We start from the raw sequence: 22,950 nt of genomic DNA, 5'->3' as shown, positions 1-22,950 counted from the left end.
GTGTAGTCAGTTATGAGGTGATTGGAGATGGAGACTGGGATTGTGTGTGAGCTATTTGTATGATTGTTTCAGTGTGACTTTGATTGTATAATTAGTACTGACCCTGTTTAATGTTTTAAAAACCGTGGTGATCTATTCGGGGGTGGTGAGCAGTTATTGAGCAGGTATGATATGACGCGTATGAGATAGCTGGGATGAGTCATCACGTGGCAGTTAAAAGTCTTCCGCCGTGTCAGACGATGTTTTATAGCTTTGATAATTTTAACAGTTTTGGTTTTGATCATGTAATCACTTTAAACTATATTGTTATTTAAATTATGTTTCTTCATTGTCATTTGATTATCATTGCCTCGGGTAACCGAGATGGTGACGTTCTTATACCTTAAGTGGTCCTGGTAAGGACTTGGAGTATGGGGGTGTCACAGTTAACTAGACCCGACCGGGCACATCTAGACCCGACCGGGCACAACTATACCCGGCCGGGTATATCTCACCTGTTTTGTGTTTTTGATGTTTTTAGGCCAGATTTTTGCGTTTCACCCGACCGGGTGTAATTTGACCCGACCGGGTACAATTATACTCGACCGGGTACAATTCACTCCTTCGGTAGCAATTTTCGTCTTCTCTTGTATTTCCTCATATCTTTTGTACTTCATATATATAGTTAATTTTCCAGAAAATTAGGGATCGAATCCTAATAAGTGAAGAAGATTTGTATGGTTAAGAGAGGAAAAACTCAAATCCTTTTGTAGCTTGTGAATCACTCTTCATCAATCAAGATTATTATTATTGTTCTTGCTTTGTTCTTCATTATTATTCCTCCATCTCATTGTTTGGTATTACTTCTTTCCCGTTTCATTTTCTTCTTTGTTCATCAATTGTTTTCATTTGCTTTCCTTTAGATCTCATTTTGCAAGTAGTTGTTGGGATTTGTTGTTTGTTGCTAAATTAGTCAAAATCTCTCTCTTGTTATTTGTTCATGTTTTTTTTTAATTGAAGTTCTTCCATACAAAGTTTGCACCTTTGATTAGTTTTGATAAAGTTTGTTCCCTTTTTGCATTAATTCATTCCACTCTTAGTTTAATTAATAGATCTCCTTATTTCGATCTTAGAGTTAATTTTTGAAGAAATGAACTGAATAAAATTGAACTGAACTGGACTGAATAGAGCTGAAATAAACTAAAATTAGCTAAAATTAAGCCCAAAAGAACAGTCTTAATAGAGCTAAATTGAACTGTAATGAACTGAAATTAAGTCCAAAAGAACACGACGTTAATAGATTAGGTACAAAATTAAGTTAGAAAAAATAATAAATAATGTTATGATATAGACTAATATATAGAGTTCAAGAGTACAACACAAAATTTCCAAAATTTAGGAATACAATATAGAAAACTGAAAAACTCGATAATACATTGTAAAATTTCTCTTTTTTCCTTTTCTTAAAATTGAATCAAGGTGCTCGTCAAACAAACGACTTGGTTTTTATTTTATTTTTTCCACCTAGTTCAAAACTTTTCAAGACATTCACCCTCGATTGACCTCAAGTATACCTGGTAAAATTGACTCCACTCGAATCCGACCCGACACCTGAACTGAAGACCCGAACTTGACCTGATCCAACATAACCCGACCCCGAATGTATGTTGTTGTAAACTGATTATTATCCACAATATGGGCTTGCCTGGAATCCATGAAATAATTCGGGGGTGAATTCTTCTAAATGGGTGATAATTATTAGGGAAGTTAATTATGTTGGTAATGAGTTCTTTCATAATAGGTTTGATATATAAGGTTAATGATTATTGAGAAAATGTTTCACCCTTAATCATTACCCGGGGAAGGTGGGTAATGTATTACCTAGAGTTGGCAATGGGCCATGCTGGGCCGGCCCGCGTGCCGGCCCATCGTGCCTTTCCCCAAAATTGGCCCGGCCCAGGCACGGATATTGGGCTCCTCGGGCCGTGCCGTGCCAGACCCACTAATCCAAACCTACGCCGCGGCCCGCTCAAGGCACGACCATTTTCGTGCTCGGGCCGTGCCTGGCCCATGGGCTTTTCGTGCCTTGTCCGTGGGCCGGCCCATGTGCTTTAATATTTTTTTTATTTAAAAAAAAAAGGTTATATAATTGATATATTTTTAGTACTTTTTGCTTAATAAATAATGATTAATGGTTTAAATATATATTTTATTAAATATTAATATACTTTTTGTTTAATAAATGATAATTAATGGTTAAATATATATTTTATTAAATATTAATGTACTTTTTGTTTAATAAATAATGATCAAAGGGTCATTCTTCGTGTCGGGCCGTGCCAAGCCCGTCGTGCCTTGTCCGTGCCGAGCTCCACCGTGCCTGAGCCGTGTCGTGCCTAGGCACGGATTTTTGAAGAAAATCGCGCCGGAGCTCGTCTCAAGCCCAGTCGTGCCGTGCCCGTGCTTCCTCGATTTTCTCACCGGGCCGTGCCGTGCCGTGCCGTGCCGTGGGCCGTGCCTGGCCGTGCCGCCCACCGGCCCGCGGCCCTTTATGCCAACTCTAGTATTACCCTTTCATGAGAGTAATAAATTCCGGAGGTGAATAATTATTCTCATACCAAACATAGAAAATGCACCTTACATATCACTCTTCTATTCATTCCATCCCTTTCACCCTCAATCTAAGCAACCTCTATAAAACTTGATAATTATGCACTCGAAAATTACTCGTAGCTGAAATGACCCGGCCCGATCACCTGAAATTGATAGACCTGAAATAACCCAATGTTGGTCGATTGACTCGATTGACCCGTTTAACCGTTTACTAGGTCTAGTCCACTAAGTGGTCGACCATCCATTTAACCTTCACTGATTGACTCTCTAGTCTCTATCCAATCTTAAAGCGCGAAGAGTAGAATAACTCTCTTCCTCTCTTACGTTATCCATTTCTTTACTGGTACTGTGTTTTTGGTGCACTATTCATCCAAGACCAGTTTTAACGGTTCGAGGAAGATGAACAAAGAAATTAAACAAACCCAATTACTAACAAAATCCCACAAATTTGGTAAATGTATACAACGCCATAGTCGTTGAGACGGTGAGTGTTCTATTTCTCTTTTCTTCTTTTGTTATGGGTATTTCTTTCTGTCCATTGTTAATTTTTGGTTTGCTTACATTCGCATTTTGAATTCCATTTCTTATGGAGCCAAATTAATTTGTTAGTTTTGAATTATGATGGAATAAAGCAAAAATTGTTGATGCCTTTGTTCATGTTTCTTCTATTTTGAGGTATAATACCATTGATTGGCCGCTCAACCATCAGCTTATGCTTTCGGTTGAGATAATTTTCTCACGTGGTATAATACCATTGATTGGCCGCCTCAACCATCTAGCATTGTATCTGTAACAAAATTACAAATAGCGTTTTAACTATCAATGGATGCTAATTAAACCCTTAGGGTGTGTTTGGATTGAGTAATTTGGAGGGAAAGGGAGGGGAAGGAATTGGAAGGATGAGAAATCCATTGTTTGGTTAGCAAAATGAAGGTAGAAGGATTTGGAGGGGAGGGAAAATGGATCCCTCCATTTCCCTCCTAAAAGGCAAATTATTTCCCCACCATCATAGGTAAGATTTGGAGGGAAAACCACCTCCTTCATTCTCCCTCCCCTCCCCTTCTCTTCCTTTCCCTTCCCTCTTTCCCCCTCCCCTCCCTTTCCCTTCTCTTTTCCTATCCAAACATACCCTTAGGGCTTATTTAGATAGCAAAATAGGAGGGAAAGGGAGAGGATCGAGGGGAATAGAGGGAAAGGAAAGGGAGGGGAGAGACGGAAGAGGGAATCGAGTATGGCTATTTGGATACAACTTTCCTCCAAATCTTTTCTATGATGGAGGGATTTTGGTTAGCTTCGAGGAGGGAAAATGAATTCCTCCAAATCCCTCCCCCTTCTCCTTCCTTGCTCTCAGTATAGTATACTCCCTCAGTCTAGTATAGTAAGTTGATCCCATATTGATAGATAAAGAGAGAGTTATCTAGTATAGTATACTCCCTCAGTCTCTCGGTCCCATTCATTTGTTTGCCTTTTTTATTCTCTCTAGTAAGTATTTTAATCAAAGGTAAACAAACGATTGGGGCGAAGGGAGTACTCGTATAAGAGAAGTGGGTTGGTTACTCCTATTGCCAGTCGGTTCAAACTTCAAAGGATGAAATCTCACTTTCGTTGTGCCTGTGTTATAGAATTTATGTTCCCTGGCCCGATCTCTTGCCTCAACAAGTGATACTATTAGAGTCCATGGTTTGCCGCCTTAGGCTTGGATGCTGGCATGACATGCCTGGTGAGGCAGCTATTTGTTGTGAACTAATCTCACATTGGAAGATCAAGTGAGATATCTTGATTTTCTAAACCTTCTTCTCGTCTATTTGTTTATAATCTTTCGGTGGTAACAACGCTATCCTAACTTGACAGTTGTTTGTGTGGTAATGAGGTCAAGATATTTACTTGAAGAAATTACAACAATATCACCATGAAGTGGGATACAGAAGGTATGAAATCAATGAAAAAATTACAGAAACAATTTACAAGAGACTATATCAAGAAAGACAGCAGAGGCCGGATAAAATTTAGGTCTAGATGCTGAACAAACCTTGAACACATTTGAGTAGCCAATTAAACAACCAGGTGATGGCGGCAATTGCAACGCATGCTCCCCATTGCCTCCAAGTCAACGGCTCTGTATCTTCAAAACTGTTGAGAAACTTTATTTGAAGCACTTGAAGACCTATAGCTGTCCCAACAATCGGTAGAAACCACTCGTTTTGGTGGATACCTTTAAATATATTCTCCTTCTCTGGACTTCTGACATTAAACTGATGGAACGCTTGGCAAAGCACGGAACAGTTGAATACGATCGTGTCTCTCAGTTTATCACTTACCCCAAACATAGATTTTCCTTTGAATTGAAGGGCAAGTAAAATTGCCACTTGACCCAAGATCTGTATACCCATATTTATCCACATTGTCTTGGTAAGGAGGAGGTTCTCAGACGTCGTCACAGGTGGCGGCCTTGTCATGATGTCATCGTTTAATGGCTCATTAACCAACGCCAGTGAGCTAAGAGTATCCACTATCAAGTTATCAGGACGCAGCAGGGGTGCACTGCCTGAAAAAAAGAAGATAACCACATTGACGATGTGGCCTACAATAGCAGTAGTGACCTGGAACTGAATGGTTTTCAGGATGTTTGTATATGCACATCGGCTCCACTTTAAGGCAGTCACTATAGAAGCAAAGTTATCATCAAGGATGACTAACCCCGAGCTCTCCTTGGCGACTTGGGTGCCTTGGACTCCCATGGACAGCCCAACATGAGCTTTCTTAAGAGCAGCCGCATCACTTGCACGTTTGCCTGTAACAGCCACCACATGTCCTTTATTCTTCAGGCATTCGACCATAAACAGCTTGTCAGATGGCAATGATCTAGCCATTACTCGGATTTGATCAATCTTTTGCATTCTTTCTTGTTCTGACCACTTTTGGAACTCTGTACCATCTACTACTGCTTCGTCATATAATAGGTCTTCTGGTTTTAAAATTCCACATTCTAAACCAATAGCTTTAGCAGTAATCAAATTGTCAGCAGTAATCATCTTGACGGCAACTTTTGCATTCCTGCATGTTTCTACAGCTTCTTGGACATGAAGCCGACATGGGTTGTTGAGCCCTACTATGGCAAGCAAGGTCAGCTTACACTTATCAATCTTCATGACTTCTCCCTCTGCTTGCTTATGTGCAAAAGCAATGCATCTTAAGCTTCTGGATGCCATATTTTGGATAATCTCATTGAACTTTAAGTTATCTTCGTTCTCCATATATATGAGCATCCCTTGTCTGTCATAGTAGTTGGAACACATGGCTAATATAATCTCAGCTCCTCCCTTCCAATGCACTTGCACCTTGTTCCCCCCTTTCTCCCTGGCCATAACCCCGCTTCTTTTTTCCTCTGATTTGTGCGTTTCAACTTGCATAATCTCAAAGTTTTGGTTCACAGCACGGATGTCCATACCAAAATCATGCATGGCCCAATCCAAAATTGCTTTTTCTGTAGGACTTGCTGATATTTGAGGAGTTGATGTTGATCCAGAAGTCACTTGAAAGACGCTGCCAGTCGTGTTCAGACCAACAGCTTGGTAAATCAACTCCTGAACTTGGTTATTGACAGCAAGGGAGCCACAGCCACAGCCAGTGACCATTTCTTTACCTACACAAAACTCAGCAACAATCATTTCGTTTGAAGTAAGAGTACCGGTTTTGTCAGTGCACTTTTCCATGATCATCCTTCTCATGACTGTGACCGATGCCAGCGTCTCGAAAGTAGAGGGATTTCTCACTATGGTACACTTTTCCATGATCATCCTTCTCATGGAAGAGGTTAGCGTTAAAATCAACGCTGGTTGAAGACATTCAAACTTGGCCCCCGCTGCCATGGTAACCGCTGTCAGAAAGAATTGTAAGCTTTCATTAATCGTCTCCTTAATCTTTCCTGTTTTCGCACCTCTGAATTTTGTATTTTCATTATGCTCACTGAAATAACGAATCAGAAGCACATTAAGAACTACAACAATGACGACTACACCAATCTTGCTCATGTAGCTTGTCAGCTTCTTAATCTTAACCTGTAATGGTGTTTTTTCACTCAAGGTCGGCGAGCTCATCATCTGACCCCACCTCGTGTTCATCCCTACAGACGTTACCATCATTCTTCCATACCCATCAGCAACTTTTGCGCCAGAGAACAGAAACGGATTTTCCTCAGTGGAGACGCTCGAGCTCGACTCCCCCACCTTGAGAGAATGGCCGTCCAAGAACAACCCATCAGCCGGAATCTGATCCCCTATCTTCAAACAGACGATATCGCCCACGACAATATCGAAGATGGATACAATTTGGGGAAGGCCGTCTCTTAGAACTTGAGTTTGTACATGACTGTTTTTATTAGACAGCTCCTCCATTTGTCTGCTTTGGCTCAAGTTACTCACAGTGGACATTAAACCCACCAGTATGGTTGCTATGAGTATATTCAAGCCGTCATACCAACCTTTACTCGGACCTTCTTGCATGATCCCAAGCCCGATTGAGAAGACAGCCAAAACCAAGAGCTGGATGATGGTGACCCCTCTTGCAGCTTCTATTGCAAAGCTCAACAACTCCTTGTTGGGTGGTTTAGGGTAAACATTGGAACCAAAAACTCTCTTTCTGTCACTCATTTCAGTGACATTGCTACTTATACCGTTTGTTTCATCGGTTCGTAATGTTAAAGCAAGACTCTTTACACCACCATGATCAGTCAATGATTCAAAATTTTTCTCCGTTATCATGTCAGTAAGAGTCTTTGGTTCAATGGTGAATGGATTCGCGGGTAACCATGTCTTTCGAACGTCTCCATTGGTAGGAGTAGTACCACCATCAATGTCTATCATGTGGGCTTGATGAGAGGGATTCATTTTTTTAAAAAAATTTTTGTTGAAAAATAGTAAATGATACTAGATTTAATTTATAGACACAGACGTTAATTTACCAAGTTCACAAATAGAGCAATAAGCAACAGTCCCACACGTTAATTTAGCAAGTTCACACATTGCGAGCTTTCCAAGAAGCTGCTGATGTGCTCAATGCTCAATGCTCAATTAGGGATGTCAATTTCACCCGCATCCATCAAAACCCGATCCACCCGATCCTAAAAGATGCATGAAAACCCTACTTAAATGGATGATGGATGGATGACGGATGAAACGGATGATGGATGACGGATGGGTTGGATGAAGAAATTCCACCCGCCCTCCACCCGACATTCATCCATCACCCGATTTTATTACTTTTTATTTAATTTTTTTTTTACATATAACACATTATTAAGATATAAAATATTTAAATTTTCATATTTGTCTACTCTCAATATAGATATTTTTGTGAACCTACACACTAAAAAGTTAAACTAACTAATTATCTAACTTTATTTTTGTAGAGAAAAAAAAAATCATCATTTTTTTTAAGTTGAAATATATAAATACACAACACCCGTTTATCACCCGATCCACCCGTTTCATCCATGGATGATGGATGGATGGATGACGGATGATAGGTTTCACGGATGACGGACGGGTTGGATGAGATTTTAAAAGGACGGATGGATGACGGATGAGGCATCACCCAACCCGAACCCGATCCATTGACATCCCTATGCTCAATGCTCAATGCTCAATGCTGAAAAGTATGTTGAAAAGTACGCTTGCTCAATGCTCACCTTAACGATTCAAAGAGTCATTTGAAACACTGAAGGTCATTTGATTTTTTATCTTACTGTAATGAGTATTTTGTGATGATTCAACGAGTTTTGCTTGTGACGTCCCCTTGTCCCTTTGTCTCACGTCTCTTTAAAGTGACGGATTTTGTCGTCACAAATGAGAATTTGTGACTTTGATTTATATTACGTATTGAGTTTATTGCCAATGAAGGAAGTAGAAGACTACATTCATTGTTGGAAGAGTTTTTGGTTGAATTTTTTGATGATGTATTCAATAATGCAAAAAGTATGTTTTGTACAATAACCATTGAACAACTAAGTTAACTAACTAGTCTAATATAGTTAATAAAGTTGATGGAAGACAAGCTAAGTACAACTAATAGCTACTATTAACCATCGTCCTTCTTTCTTCTTTTCTGATGAATGTCATGAACTGTTGGTCCATGGTGCTTGCTTGTCATAGTGGCAGCTGTACATGGAACCTTAGCTTCTTTTCTCTACACTCCCCCTCAAGATGTGAGTGGAGACCAGTTGACACTCCCATCTTGGACATGAGGTAGTGATGCTGTGACACTGGACGAGATTTAGTGAGGATATCTGCAACTTGTTCTTTGGTGTTAACATAAGAGGTAGTAAGTAGCCCTTGTTGGATATTTTTACTTGAATGAAGTGACAATCAACCACAATATGTTTGGTATGTTCATGATATACTAGATTAGTAGCAATGGCCAAGGCAGCTTGGTTGTCGCATTTCAGATGAGCTGGTCCTGAGTGAGAAAGCCCTAGATCCTGAAGCAAATGAAAGAGCCAAGTAATTTCACAAGTGGTCATAGCCATTGCTATATACTCAGCTTCAGCTGATGATCTGGATACAACTGATTGCTTCTTGGATTTCCAGGAATTGGGAGATTGTCCAAGTAGAACGCAATACCCTGTGGTTGATTTCCTGTTGTAGGCACAGGAGGCCCAGTCTGAGTCACAGTAAGCTGTGAGCTGAGTTGCAGAGGAGCTAGCAAAGAGAACTCCTTGACCTGACGCAGACTTGAGATACTTAAGAACTCTTCTAGCTGCCTGCATGTGATCAGAGGTTGGACTTTGTAGGAACTAGCTCAATATCTGGACTGAGAAAGAAATGTCAGGCCTAGAAATTGTGAGAAAATCAGTTTTCCCACCAATTTTCTGTAAATATCAGGTTGAGGCAGAGGAGTCCTCTTGCCAAGTTCCAATTTAAGGACATGATTAATTGGTAGTCTTAGAGCCTTGGATATGTGCATGCCAAATGTAGATAATAAGTCCAATGTGTAACTTCTTTGTGAGATAAATATACCAGCACCACTCCTGTCAATTTCAAGCCCTAAGAAATATTTCAATTCTCCCAAGTCCTTCATAAGGAATGCAGAGCTTAGGTGAGCCTTTAATGTAGCTATTTCAGTCAAGTCATCTCCAGCAATAACCATATCATCAATATAGACCAGAACAACTGTGGTTTTGCCATGGTGTTGTTTGATAAAGAGAGAATGATCAGCCTGGGATTGCTTATAATTGCATTCCAATAAGACTTGGGATAGTTTGGAAAACCACTGTCTTGGAGCTTGTTTGAGTCCATACAGTGACTTTAGCAGTTTACATACCTTGCCAGGGGACTTAGGTTCACACTCCCCTTGTCCTGGCAAGGTGATCATGCCATTGCAGTAACCTAAAGGGAGTTTCATATAGACATCTTCCTCAAGGTCTCCATACAGGAAGGCATTAGAGACATCCATTTGACAAGTGACCCAGTTTTTCATAGAAATGGCCTCAAGTAAGGCCCTCATAGTGGATATTTTGGCCACAGGTGCAAAGGTCTCTTCATAGTCAAGGACATATCTTTGTCTGAACCCTTGTATAACCAGACGAGCTTTGTGCCTCTATATGGACTCATCTGGTTTATATTTGGTCTAATAGATCCATTTACACCCTATGGCTTGCCTTCCCTTAGGTAATTCTGTGAGTACCCAAGTATGATTAGCATCCAGAGCTTGGAGCTCCAAATTCATAGCTTGAACCCAGACCTTGTCCTAGATAGCTTCACTGAAATGAACAAGATCACTGTTGGTCACAACAGCATGACCAGCAAAAGCCTTAGCATCCTCTGTTGTGAGGTGAAGCTGGGCCATATTTACTATTGGGATGGGTGCCATAACAGGATTGTCAACAACAAAGTCATGGGCCCATGTTGGAGCTCTTCTGGCCCTTGGGGGTCTAGTGGCTTCAGTGGCAATCTCTCTTGTGATCGACAGAGCCATGTATATCTCCAGAATCAGAACCAGTGGTCGGCTCAACATATGGGTTAGAGGTGTGCAGTGTGTCATCATCAGCTACAAAAATCATTGTTGACAGGAGGAGACAATTCAGGTTGCAGTGAGTGTAAATAAGCTCAAAACTTCTTTATTTTGCAAGGAAATACCTTCTCAAAGAACTTGACATCTCTAGACACAAAAACATGTTTCTTGACTATGTCATAAACTCTGTAACCCTTCTGATATAGGGGGTATTCAAGAAAGATGCAGGGAATACCCCTTGGTTAAAATTTATCTTTGTCCGATCCCTACTGGGATTATAGACCATAGCCAAACATCCAAAGACTTTGAGGCTTTGATAATCAGGTGCCTTTTGAAAGAGTATTTCATATGGTGTTCTATTGTGGAGTACTTCTGTGGGTAGTTTATTGATGATGAATGCTGCAGTGAGCACACAATCTCCCCAAAAAGAGAGAGGCAACCCAGAACTAAATCTAAGATCCCTGTTAATTTCTAACAAATGCCTATGCTTTCTCTCCACCGCTCCATTTTGTTAAGGTCTGTCCATACTACTGGTTTGTTGCCATATCTCCTTAGACAACAAGAACCTTTTACTCTCTCCCTCAGTAAGTTCCAGAGCATTATCAGACCTTAAAATCTTGATACTTTATTGATTTTGGACAAAATGATAGAACTGAATTAGGAGTTGAGGCACTTAAGACTTATGTTTCATTAAGTAAACCCAAGTGGCTCTGGAGTTATCATCTACCAGAGTTAGGAAGTATTTGTGTTTGTGCCTAGTTTCCTTTCTGTAGGGCCCCCAGACATCAACATGGACCAGATCAAAAATATGAGAAGCTTTGCTCATTCTGATAGGGTAAGGCAGTTTGGTTTGTTTGGCCATAGAACAAGTGATACACACCCTGTGATTATTTTGGTGAAGAGATGAAGCCACACAAGGTATGTGTTTCAGTTTGTGATTGCTAGCATGACCCAACCTTAAATGTCAAATGTCACCATCCTTTTCATTAATAATTGGCAAATCCTTACACAAATCCTGATAGGTATCAGAAGTATTAAAAATGATGCCTTCTGTTTCATTCATACCAGTACTAGAAACAAAATAAGAGTTAATATTACAGAGTTTAGAGTTACATTTCCCAACAGAAACACTTGCTAGACTAGTTTGAGGTGAGCTAGCACTATTAACTAGATGGTAGATGCCCTTCTCTTCTTTGCCCAGAGCCCTAATCCTCCTGGTATGAGAGTCCTGTATGGCACAAGTGTGCTCCTAAAACAAAACAACACATTGTTCATCCTTGATTAGTTTTTGCACAGATAACAAGTTATGTTTGAATGAAGGAACATATAAAACTTTATTTAGTTTCATTCCATTTTTCAGTTGAAAAGAACCAGTGTGAGAAACATGTGAGGCATCACCACCATTTGGCAGTTAATTTTGGGTTTTTCTTTTAGCTCTTTGCAATTTTCTAAGAGTCTTAAATCTGATATCATGTGATCAGAAGCTCATGAGTCAATTATCCACTCATGGGATATGACATTGACATTGTTGCAAGAGATTAGAGCCATACCTACAAAGTTGGCCTCCATTTCATCCTCAATTTCAGGATAAGTGCTCATACCTTTCCCTTTTTGGTTGCTCGTCATTTGTTCAAACTGTTTAGTAGTCAGAGTAATAGCACCTGCCATCTCAGCACTCCTTTCACCAGTTATAACATTGGCAGCCATTCTCCCTTTGTTGGGATATTTCTGAAACTTGTCTTTGCTTGCCCCAGCTTTGTATCCCTTGAAACCAGTCCCGGCATGTTCATGAGTACTCTGGAAATTAGCAGCTTCAGGCTTTGCTGGAAATTAAAGTACTGACCAGCTGGATAGCCAACCACTTTTCATCACTTCTCTCTGACATGACCTTTCTTTCTACAAGCAGTGCATTGAGATCTGGTGTCAGGTGGAGTTTGATCAGCAAAGAAAGCAGCATTCTCAGTTTAAACTTTCACACTGGTTTTGTAATTTCTTCTTTGTGCTTCTTCCTGTTGAAAGATGGCAGCTGCCTCCTTATCTGTTGGGAGAGGATTCATCATGAGGACATTGTTTCTCATGGTGGTATAGGAAGGGTTCAGGCTATTGAGGAACTGAAAGAGTTTCCTTTCTTCCTGCTTTTTGTGCTGAGCATCAAGGAAAGCCCATATCTCAGGGGTCATTTCACTTAGAGGAGGCCAATCATTCATCAGCTCTATGTTCTGCCACGGGATTCTGAGATATGTGAAATACTCACAGATAGTCTTCTCTCCTTGCTCCGGATCATCTAGCTCCTTGTTTAGTCTGAATTTTCTGGCTCCATTGCTCACAGAGAACTACTTTTGTAAATAATCCCACATGTCCTTTGCAGTTTCAGAATACATCACAGATCTCTTGATCTGTGGTTCCACATTGTGCAGGATCCAGGATATCAGAAGACTATTGCAGGTATCCCAAGTTGCTTCCCTTAAGGGATTGTTGGTGGACTTCTTCACCAAACCAGTCAGCATACCAAGTTTTCTCTTGGTGCAAATGTTGATTTCCGTTTGCCTTTTCCACTCATGATAGTTCTCAATTCCAGAAAGTTTAGTGTCCACCACTATAGGGTGTGCACTCTCAGCTGGATGGAGATAAAGAGGATCAGAGGTTTCTATGATTGCATTTGCGGAAAGAATAAGAGATTTATAGGAACTCATTTTTGTTGAAAAATTATTTGAAACAGAAAGATAAAGTTAATAAAGGAAAGAAGGATAGAATGTTTGTGAATGAATGAGTTTCAACAAGTGCTCAACCACAATTGGTTCCAGGACATGATCGTGGCGGCATCCGGTGGAAATTTTGATGGTATTAACGCTCAAATCACGGAAATGATTCAAATTATTTCCGAGATGGAGAGTAACTGTGGTAGAGAAGTGGACTACAAAAGTGAAGGACCTTCGAAGATAGAGATAGAGTACAAGGCAAAATTGGATACTTTGACAAAGGAATTTGAAGAGTTCAAAATGGGGAAGAATCATGGGGATTCAAAGCATGTCAATGAGGGCGGACCTAGCCATTCCAAGATCTATTATGTCCAAGAACCTAGGTCTCCTCCTAGGCACTATCCTCCTCAAATATTTTGCGACTATTGTGGCAGTGTGGGGCACACCATTGAGTATTATTTATCTATTCCACAAGATGACCAACAAGAGTGCTTTGCTCTTCAAGGGAAAGGTGCACCGAGGGTCTCCTACCAACGCCATGAGACCTTCTACCGTGCCTTCCCTGACCAAGATCCGAAACTTTCCTATGCGGGGCAACCATTGGACCCCAAATATCAACAACCTCAATACATGCCTCAACCAAAGCCCGGTCATTCTAGGAAATAAAATCAAAACCAAGGCCAAGGCTCCAACTACCGAGGTCAAAGGCAACATGACAATCCAAACTACATCCCACCTCATAAAAGAGACAACTACCGCAACCAAAACCAAAACCCTCCATACCAACAACAAAGCTATCAACCAAACCAACCATCTCAACAACCATTCAACCAACAACAAGGATACAAACAAGGGTACCAAAAACAAAATTCTTACCCACCTTCAAAAAATCAACAACAATACATAGATCCACCCAACCCCACCTCCTCTCTTGAGAAATTGTTAAGGGAAATGGATGCCAAAGCCGAGAGAAGAGAAGCCCAAGTTGACAATCAATTCAAAAGTTTGAAGACCAAACTTTCAAATGTCCAAGCACATCAAAGGACATTTGATTTATATATGGCCAACCAAAGCCTTTCTTCTTCACAAAGAGCTCCACACTCATTGCCTTCTCAAGGTTCTCATCCTAGAAATGGACCACCATCACACCAACAAGCTCATGTGGTGACCTTGAGGAGTGGCCTGGGAAAGACTTGGAGGATCTTTACAAGGACTATGAACCAAAGAGAAAGAGAGATGTGATGAGAGATGGTGAGGAGAGTCCAACTCTCTCACCAACAAGTAGAGTTGACAACACTAAGAAGGGGAAGGTGAGTGGCTATATTGAAGATGATGATAACTTTGTTTTGGAGGAAATAGTGGTTGAAAGACACCAAGAAAGAGTGGTTGAAAGAAACCAAGGGAAAGAGAAAGAAACAAATGAAGTAGTTAACACCAAGCAAGCCTCAACTCCCGAAAAGGTCAACAACCCTCCAATTCCATTTCCTAATAGAAGTAGAGTCATGAATGGGGAGAGGAAGTTCTCCAAATTCTTGGACATGCTGAAGAAACTCGAAGTTTCATTACCTTTCACCGAGGTAGTGACACAAATGCCGCTCTACACAAAATTCTTGAAGGATGTGTTGACCAAGAAGAGAAGCATGGGAGGAGATGGTCTAGTGTCTCTTAGAGGGCAATGTAGTGCGATCTTCCTCAATCCCATGCTGGAGAAACTACAAGATCCAGGTAGTTGGGTAGTTTTTCCATCCCTTGCACTGTGGGTAACATGAGGATTAAGAGGGCACTTTGTGATCTTGGTGCAAGTGTTAGCATACTACCACTTCCCATTGCGAGGAAAGTCGGGTTGCATGACATGATCCCTACCTCCTTGACACTACAACTAGCCGATAGATCGGTACAAAGACCGATGGGTGTGATTGAGGACATGCCAGTTAAGGTGGGCAACTTCTACATCCCGGCGGATTTCGTAGTACTTGACATCCCGGAGGATCAACAAACACCTATTATACTAGGAAGAGTGATGAATAGCATTTTAGTCACTTTTTACCCCGCATTTATATCTTATTACGACTCGATTTTGCGTGTTTAATTGTCTAATTAGCTCATTTATTTACTAATTTATAATAATAGTCGTTGTCGTTATATTTATTAATTAGTCAGAATTTTTATTTAATATTAATATTAATATCACTTTATTTTAATAATGTGTAGGTAAGGAAGTGTATTGAGACGGAAATCGAGGAGTTAAGTGGATCAAGACGGGTCATGGACTCATGGTGAAGCCAATGGAGATTTAAAATAGTTGTAAGGTCAACATTTGACCCTTATCAAACCAATAGCCCAATTTTGCAACTCTCTTTGTCTTCTCTCGCATCAACAGCAAACCCAAGTCTTCCCACTTCACCATTACCAAATATCAACACTACAAAATTCACTCACATCACCATCTCCACTATTACCTCCACCAATTTCCATGTCTTTTCACCGAAAACCCGACATTCGAGCTCGGCACCATTGCACTCCTCCACCTCCGATCAACAACTTCGCCATTAGACCCACATTCATCATCATCACCATCATCCTCCATTCTCCACCCTACGGCCAGAGCAGCAGCACCACCGGCATCCACCGCCACCAACAACCAGCAGCTCCATCTTCGCTGAAGCACCCTGAGCCGACTACCAGGCCGCCGGTCAACCGGCTAGATGACCATCCTCCTCCTCCTTGTCTTCGAATGAACAACAAAACAAGCAAGGCTAGAGGCTTCAGCCGTGCAACCGGCCGCCGTCCTCCACCGGCCTTGAACACATGTGTATTTGTCGTCCAATTCTGAAATGCCTCGGCGCCGTTCAAGACTCCGGCCGCCGGACTGCCGGCCCTTGGCCCCTGCTGCTATTTTTCATCCGTCGTTTTCCTCCTTTGTTTCTCTTGTTTTGCTTTTGTTTTGGGTTTTGGAGTTAAGGTGTCGTGTAATTAGAATCTTTGAGGATTATTATTATTATTATTATTATTACTAATTAGACTAGTATAAAGACTACACCCTTACACTCCAACCATCGATTAGAGACTACCTTAGAAATTAGACTAGATTATTATTCTCTCTCTCAATATTGTAGAACCCTAATATTTTCTCTCTCATTTTCATTCAATAAAAAGTTGTAATCTTTCTTTAATTATTAGTTTAATTCTACTAGTTTATTCAAGTTCTTCTCTTTTCATTAGTTTACAATTAGTAATTTTGGGTTGTATTTGGGGAATTGAAGAATCCCTCCATATTTCAATCCAAATTTCCACCTTTTGCAATTAAGTTGGTATAATTCTTTTCCTTAATTTCATTTGTTTACATTTACTTTTTTTTTCTCTTCCTTATTCATGTTACCAATTGTTGTTTCTCCTCCAAAGATTGAGTCTTTGGGTTATTGAGTTAAAGTTTGTGTTTTTTTGCATTAATCTATTTCCATCTTAGATTAATTTGTCTTTCCTCATAATTTTGTTTATTAATTGCATGATTAGTAGTAGAATTTATTCTCCCACCATGTTTATGCTTAAAGAATCCATCTTTATTGTTTATTTTGCCCTTAGAACCATGATTAGTGAGTAGTATTCTTACTAGTAGGGGTGTTCATTCGCGGTTCGGTTCACCGAACCTCTAATTCAACTCGGTTCGCACACGGTTCGGTTCGGCAAAACTCCGAACCTAAACCGCACCGTTAGAAACGGTTATAAACGGTTCGGTTAACCACTTTAAACGGTTATTAGCGGTTCGGTTACCGGTTAACCGATAATCGTTCTATATTACTTTTTTTTTTTTTTTCAGTTTTCGTTAATTTTTGGAAATTTTTTCTAATAGTTTAATTAAATTTTCATTATATATTATACCCAACAATAAAGTTAATAAGCTAAACTTTAGCATTAATCAATTTAAGAAATTTTAAATTTGGATACACTAAGAAAATTAAACGAACGAATAGTTTTTTATATAATATTTTAATTTTTTGCTTACTTTTTTTGTGAAACGGTTCGGTTCGCGGTTAGCCGGTTATCTAAAATTGCGAACCTTAACCCAACCTTTTCCATAATAAAGTTAACGGTTCGGTTCAAAGAACCGCTTTGTCGAAACGGTTCGGTTAATCGAACCTTAAAAATGGACGGTTTTGCGGTTTTGCGGTTCGGTTATTGCGGTTCGATTTATTCTGAACACCCCTACTTACTAGGGTGCGATTAGACCCTTACATGAGTAATTTATCTAATTGAATTTCATTAAATTAGTTGTTGAGGAGGGGTTTTTGGGTTTAACCAAAGGAATTGAATTGTTGTGTCCATTTGGGAGTAATTGTCGGTTTTGACCCTTGTCCACCAACGGGAGTTGGTTAGGTTGGGATTGATAACATTACCCCTTTTTGGTCGTGTGCCGACTTGGGTTGAGCCCGGGAGGGAGAACCCAAGTAGGGTGCCTTTGTTTTTCGGTTTGAAGTTCACCTTCGGGAGAAGGGTAGGGATGACCGGGAGTTTATCGCGGGCTTAAGCCCTTGATCTTGATGAGAGGTGAGCGGAGTGGGCCCACTTTGGTGAGCCTTGAGTCTTGAGTCGGGGGAAATCGAGTCATGAGCCCGGGAGGAAGTTGATTTGGTATCACTAGTGTCCCACCATGAGCCCGGGAGGGAGTTGGTGGGCGAATTAGAGGCGTCTCCACCCAATACACTTCCCCCTTGACAACTAGTTGAAGGAACTCATGATTTATTACGAATGTCGGTGGTTTAGCCGTTCCCTAGGCTTTAATTAACTTGAGTAAATCTTATTTGATAGCTTGCTTTCTCATTTTATAGTTTAATTAGTTTAATTCATTTCTTGTTATTTAGTTTAGTCCTTTATATAATAATTCATCCTTATTTTCTCCGACTTAGTTAAGCATAAGAATTTAGACAATTAATAGTCACCCATGCTCCTTGTGGTTCGACCTCGACTACCCTACTACAATAGTTGAGTAAATTATTTGATTGGGGGAGTGCGACAAAACCCTTCATCAAAATGGCGCCGTTGCCAGGGAGCATTGGCATGATATTAGTTGTCTTGTTCTAGTTTAGACTAAGTCTTAGTTGTTTTGCACACCTTGGTGTGCCATCTATCTTGCTAATCTATTCACTTGAGTGTGTAGTGGTTTTTAAGAATCCATTTGAAAATTCGGAAAGTACAACAATGGGTGAACCGCTTAGATTATGGACTACATGGCCCCAAAGCATATTGTGAATTCTAGCGTTCAAAGGCCTAGGATTCAAGCCAACAATTTTGAAATTAAGAATGCTTTGCTTAACCTTGTGCAAGATAACCAATTTGGGGGAGGTCCCTTGGAGAACCCTAATGACCATCTCAATGATTTTCTTGACAATTGTGACATGTATAAGATGAATAGGGTATCCGATGATGCGGTCCATCTAAGGTTGTTCCCTAGATCACTAAGGGGAGCGGCTAAGGATTGGCTAAAGAATTGTGATCCCGACTCTTTCAAGACTTGGGATGAGCTCTCCTCGGCCTTCTTGAAAAAATACTTTCCTCCTTCAAGAACGGCTAAGGTAAAGAGTGAGTTGCAAGGGTTCACTCAAGAGGAAGATGAGAATTTGTACGAGGCTTGGGAGAGGTACAAGAGACTCCAACGGTTATGCCCTCACCACGGCATATCCGAGCCCGAGTTGATCAATAATTTCTACAAGAGTTTGGCACAAGACCTAAGGCTATTTCTTGATTCGGGTTCGGGTAAGGGAGCCTTTGATATCTTGGGTCACAAGGCGGCAAAAAAGTTGATTGAAGAGATAGCCTCAAGGACAATGGATTGGAACAATGAAAGACGAACAAGAAAGGGTAAGGGTAAAGACTCTAATACGGTGCTCAATGTGGAAGTGAAGAGTATGCTTGAGGACCTCACTCAACAAGTAGCATTATTGAACTCAAACAAGCCCCCCAACTCCAACATGAGGCAAGTGTTATCTTGTGAACTTTGTGGTGAAGAAGGACATACCCCAATTAATTGTCATTTGATCCAAAATTTTCAAGTCCAACAAAATCAAAAACCAACTTGGGAGCAAGCCTTTGAGCAATTGGTGATTGCCAACCAAAAATCCGGGTCCAAACTTGACAACCACATTGCTTTTCAAAATCATGTTAATGATGAGATTAGAGCTTCTCAAAGGGCCACGGAAACTCATGTTGCTCAAATTTCACAACAATTGAGTCAAATGGCTCAAAATTCGGGCAAGTTTCCGAGTAACACAATGAAGCCAAAGCAAATGAATGCGGTATTCTTGAGAAGTGGAGGGCAATTGGAGGAGGTTGTGAAGACTCCAAGGTGGAAAAGAAAGAGGGTTTCTAGTGGATCAATGAAAGAGCAATTGGTTGAAGTTGAAGTTGAAGTGGAGAAATCAAAAGAAGTAGAAATGGTAGACCCACCAAAGGAAGATGAACCGGTTCCATCAAAAGTCAAAGAACCTACTCCACCTCTAAGGGAGTATGTTGAACTAATTCCCTTTCCACAAAGGCTTGCAAGGCCAAGACTTGAGAAGAAATATGAGAAGTTCATTGATATTTTGAAGAGTATGAATGTCACCATACCATTTCTTTACATGATCAACGAAATCCCTAACTATGGAAAGTTTATAAAGGAACTTGTGACTATGAAGAGAAAGAGTGAAGGGATACAATCCGTTAACCTCTCTAGGGAGTGTAGTGCAATCCTCACTAGAAAACTTCCTAGCAAACTTGAAGACCCGGGAAGCTTTTCTATTCCTTGTTCTATCCAAGGGGTGAAGATAAAGAGAGCTTTGTGTGACTTGGGAGCTAGTGTTAGCTTAATGCCTCTTTCCTTGTTTAAGAAGCTACACTTGGAAGATTTTATGCCTTCAAAGATCTCCCTACAACTAGCCGATCGTTCGGTTAAGTATCCCTTGGGTGTAATTGAAGATGTTCCTTTGAAGGTTGGAAAACTTGTGATCCAATGCGACTTCTTTGTCATGGACATGCCCGAAGATAGCCATGTGCCAATCATTTTGGGTAGGCTTTGCTTGGCCACGGGAGGTGCTATGATAGATGTTAAGAGTGGAAAACTCTCACTCCAAGTAGGTAATGAGAAGATTGAGTTTGAACTCAACAATTCCATGAAGTCTCCTCCTATGGGCAACTCTTGTTGTAGGGTGGATATGGTGCAAGATAACTTGGATGAACCTAATTTAGAGCCTTCATTTTTTGACCCATTGGAAGCTTGCTCAACAAATGAAAAGGGAAATGAAGGTGATCTTATGTTGAGAGTTGATGTGAAAGAAGATTTGGGTGAATATGATTCAAGAAAAGATGAATTTGAAGACCAAATTGATGATGAGATTGAATTATATTTGAGCTCTCCGGATTCTTTTTGTCTAGGCTTTCTTGAAGGTACACCTTGGTTGGAGAACTCTTCAAGTGATTGGGAAGCTCAAATTGATGTCTTGGAGGCGGCTCTCAATGGAAATGGTTCGGTTCAAAAGGAGGGTCAAGAAAATTGGGATCTGAATGATAGCATTATGAACCTCAATGTTGAGAAGTTGACCCCTTCCTCTAATATTCCTTACCGATTTCCTTGCCTTGATGACCACGAAGAGATTCCAACAAGTGAAACTTACGAGATTCCGTTCCTCCTACCGCCTAGCAACCATTCCAAAATGAAGGCTTCTAGCCATCAAGATGACCCAACAAAGGGAGCCAAGGAGGGTAAGAGGAACTATGATAAGAAGTGTTGGAAAAGATGTTGGTTGTGGTATGCTCTAGCTTGGCACTACTTGTGTCAATTTGAGGCTTTCGCTAGAACCTTTGACCAACTCCTCCGTGCCTTGAGTGACATGGATCATGCTACTTGGAGGTTCAAGCAAGACAATTTTTGGATGAGAGGTTTGGTGGAGTCCCTCAAGAACCACTAAATTGTATATATTCTCTTCCCTTACTTATACTTTACTTGCATTTTTGTTCCCCCCTACATTTGTTCAATTGAGGACAATTTCACGTTTTAAGTGTGGGGATATTGGGGATTCATTACATAAAAAACTTAAAAACTTGAAAAATTTAAAAATACCAAAAACATGTTATTTATTTTCAAATATTCAAAAAATCAAAAACACGTTCTTACATTTTGGAAAATTCAAAAAAACCAACAAAAATATGTTATTTATTTTTCCTATTCTCTCCCTATGCTTTGTTCCATTGAGGACAATGTAAATTTCAAGTGTGGGGAGGGAAATATCCACTTTGTGCATATTGTTTATATTTGTATATATTTCTTTGTTAATTTGAGAAAAAAATACAAAATGCCTAAAATTTGAAAATTTCAAAAATATTGCATTGTTTATATTATATATATTGTATTTGTCCTAACCATTTTGATAGGCAACACATGAATCATCGGAGAAGACGCTTGGTAAAATTCTTCCAATCCTTTCTCTTTTATCCTTTCTTTTCCTTTTTGTATATAGTAGCATGGAGGAGGACGGGATATATGATGTGGGTGTTCCCTTTGGGAACCGTTTTGGATATGATTGTGTTGTTAGGACTAGAACTTGTATGCATTTAGATTAGAAATGTATATATTTGTTCACTCTTGCATTCACGTAGATTGTTCATATGTTTAGTTGCATTTCATACACATCACATCTTGTTTGTAAATATTTGCATAGAGGGTCTTAATGTGGAGGGCATATGTTGCCAATGATGATAATTTGTTTTGCCCGTGCCATTTCTCTCTTGATAGCTCGTGCCTTTTGATGATACATGTTCGGGTTTTTGCTTGCAAAAACCCGGAAGTCTAGCTTAACAACCAAGTTGCGACCACCTTGTGAGACCGTATTGGACCCGAGACTTGACCTAGGACCGACATAGCTACAAAAATGTGAGGATAGAGCCTCCATATGGCCGGTCCATCAAACCGATCCCATTTAGGTCATGAGAGTAGTTCTCCTTGCGTGGTATGTCATGTCAAAACGCACAAGTATGGTGCTCATTCCTTGATTCTGTAGAAGTGTCGATGTGCATGTTGAGACAATTTTGTTCAAATAAAGTAACCTCACAATAGCCAAATAAGCTTTTGTTATGCCCTTGAGTCAATCATTTCCTTTTGTTAACCCATTTTGAGCCTAAGCCTTATCGTTTCTATTGCCAACAAAGTAACTACATCCCATAAACAACTCACCTTGGTTGAGTAGTTCGTCATTGTGGTTCTTTTGTGGAGTATATTTGGGTTGAAATTTTGACTCATCTTGAGGTGTATGATCTTAATGCCACATGAGTGAAATGCAACTTTGGCTACTTTTGTCTAATAAGAGGTGAACAAGTCGTGAAAAATGCAAGAAAGAAAATCAAATAGAAAAGGAAAAAAATGAAGAAGAAAAACAAATAGAAAAAGAGAAAATGAAATGAAAAAAAAAAGAAAAAAGAAAAGAATGTATATTTTTGTGCCAAATAAAGGGTTGATAATTTGCAAATCGAGTTTTGCTCTGAAGAGGATTGAATAGTTTTGGAAATGACAATCTTGTCATGTTTTGTGAAGGAATTCATTTGCATGGGTTGAGTTTAGTGGATTGGTTAGATGTGACGATTACTTAACCGATAGCCTCACATGTCATAAAACGGTGTTTGCACC

General features: G+C 40.1%; 1 protein-coding gene and 1 long non-coding RNA gene across 5 annotated transcripts; one reads left to right on the top strand and one right to left on the bottom strand.

The window, feature by feature from the left end:
* Nucleotides 1–2,837: 2,837 nt before the first annotated feature.
* Nucleotides 2,838–7,343, top strand: LOC141647229 (uncharacterized). Of its 4 annotated transcripts, none has more exons than XR_012545692.1 (4): nucleotides 2,838–4,358; nucleotides 4,463–4,520; nucleotides 5,663–6,484; nucleotides 6,676–7,343. It is a non-coding gene; the product is annotated as an uncharacterized LOC141647229 (long non-coding RNA). The 4 variants fall into 4 exon arrangements; XR_012545691.1 differs by having other exon boundaries at nucleotides 2,841–4,520; nucleotides 5,663–5,715; nucleotides 6,083–6,484; XR_012545690.1 differs by having other exon boundaries at nucleotides 2,839–4,520.
* A 5,220-nt stretch (nucleotides 7,344–12,563) lies between these two features.
* LOC141648679 (uncharacterized) lies at nucleotides 12,564–13,292 on the bottom strand. The gene is made up of 2 exons (XM_074457403.1): nucleotides 12,955–13,292; nucleotides 12,564–12,909 (listed from the first exon to the last, which is right to left on the bottom strand). The coding sequence occupies exons 1-2, from the start codon at nucleotides 13,290–13,292 to the stop codon at nucleotides 12,564–12,566; spliced, it is 684 nt and encodes a 227-aa protein (XP_074313504.1).
* Between the last annotated feature and the right edge of the window lie 9,658 nt (nucleotides 13,293–22,950).

Source organism: Silene latifolia, chromosome 3 (genome assembly GCF_048544455.1).
Source record: "Silene latifolia isolate original U9 population chromosome 3, ASM4854445v1, whole genome shotgun sequence".
In the NCBI taxonomy this organism is placed as follows: domain Eukaryota; kingdom Viridiplantae; phylum Streptophyta; class Magnoliopsida; order Caryophyllales; family Caryophyllaceae; genus Silene; species Silene latifolia.
This window is presented reverse-complemented; position numbering and strand designations above follow the sequence as displayed.

What these genes read in the sequence shown, in the direction of transcription:
- LOC141648679 (XM_074457403.1), bottom strand. Translation starts at nt 13,292, where the DNA reads ATGAGTTCCTATAAATCTCTTATTCTTTCCGCAAATGCAATCATAGAA. An exon ending in TCTGAAACTGCAAAGGACAT is followed by an intron (nt 12,910 to 12,954) that starts GTGGGATTATTT and finishes CAATGGAGCCAG; the next exon opens with AAAATTCAGACTAAACAAGG.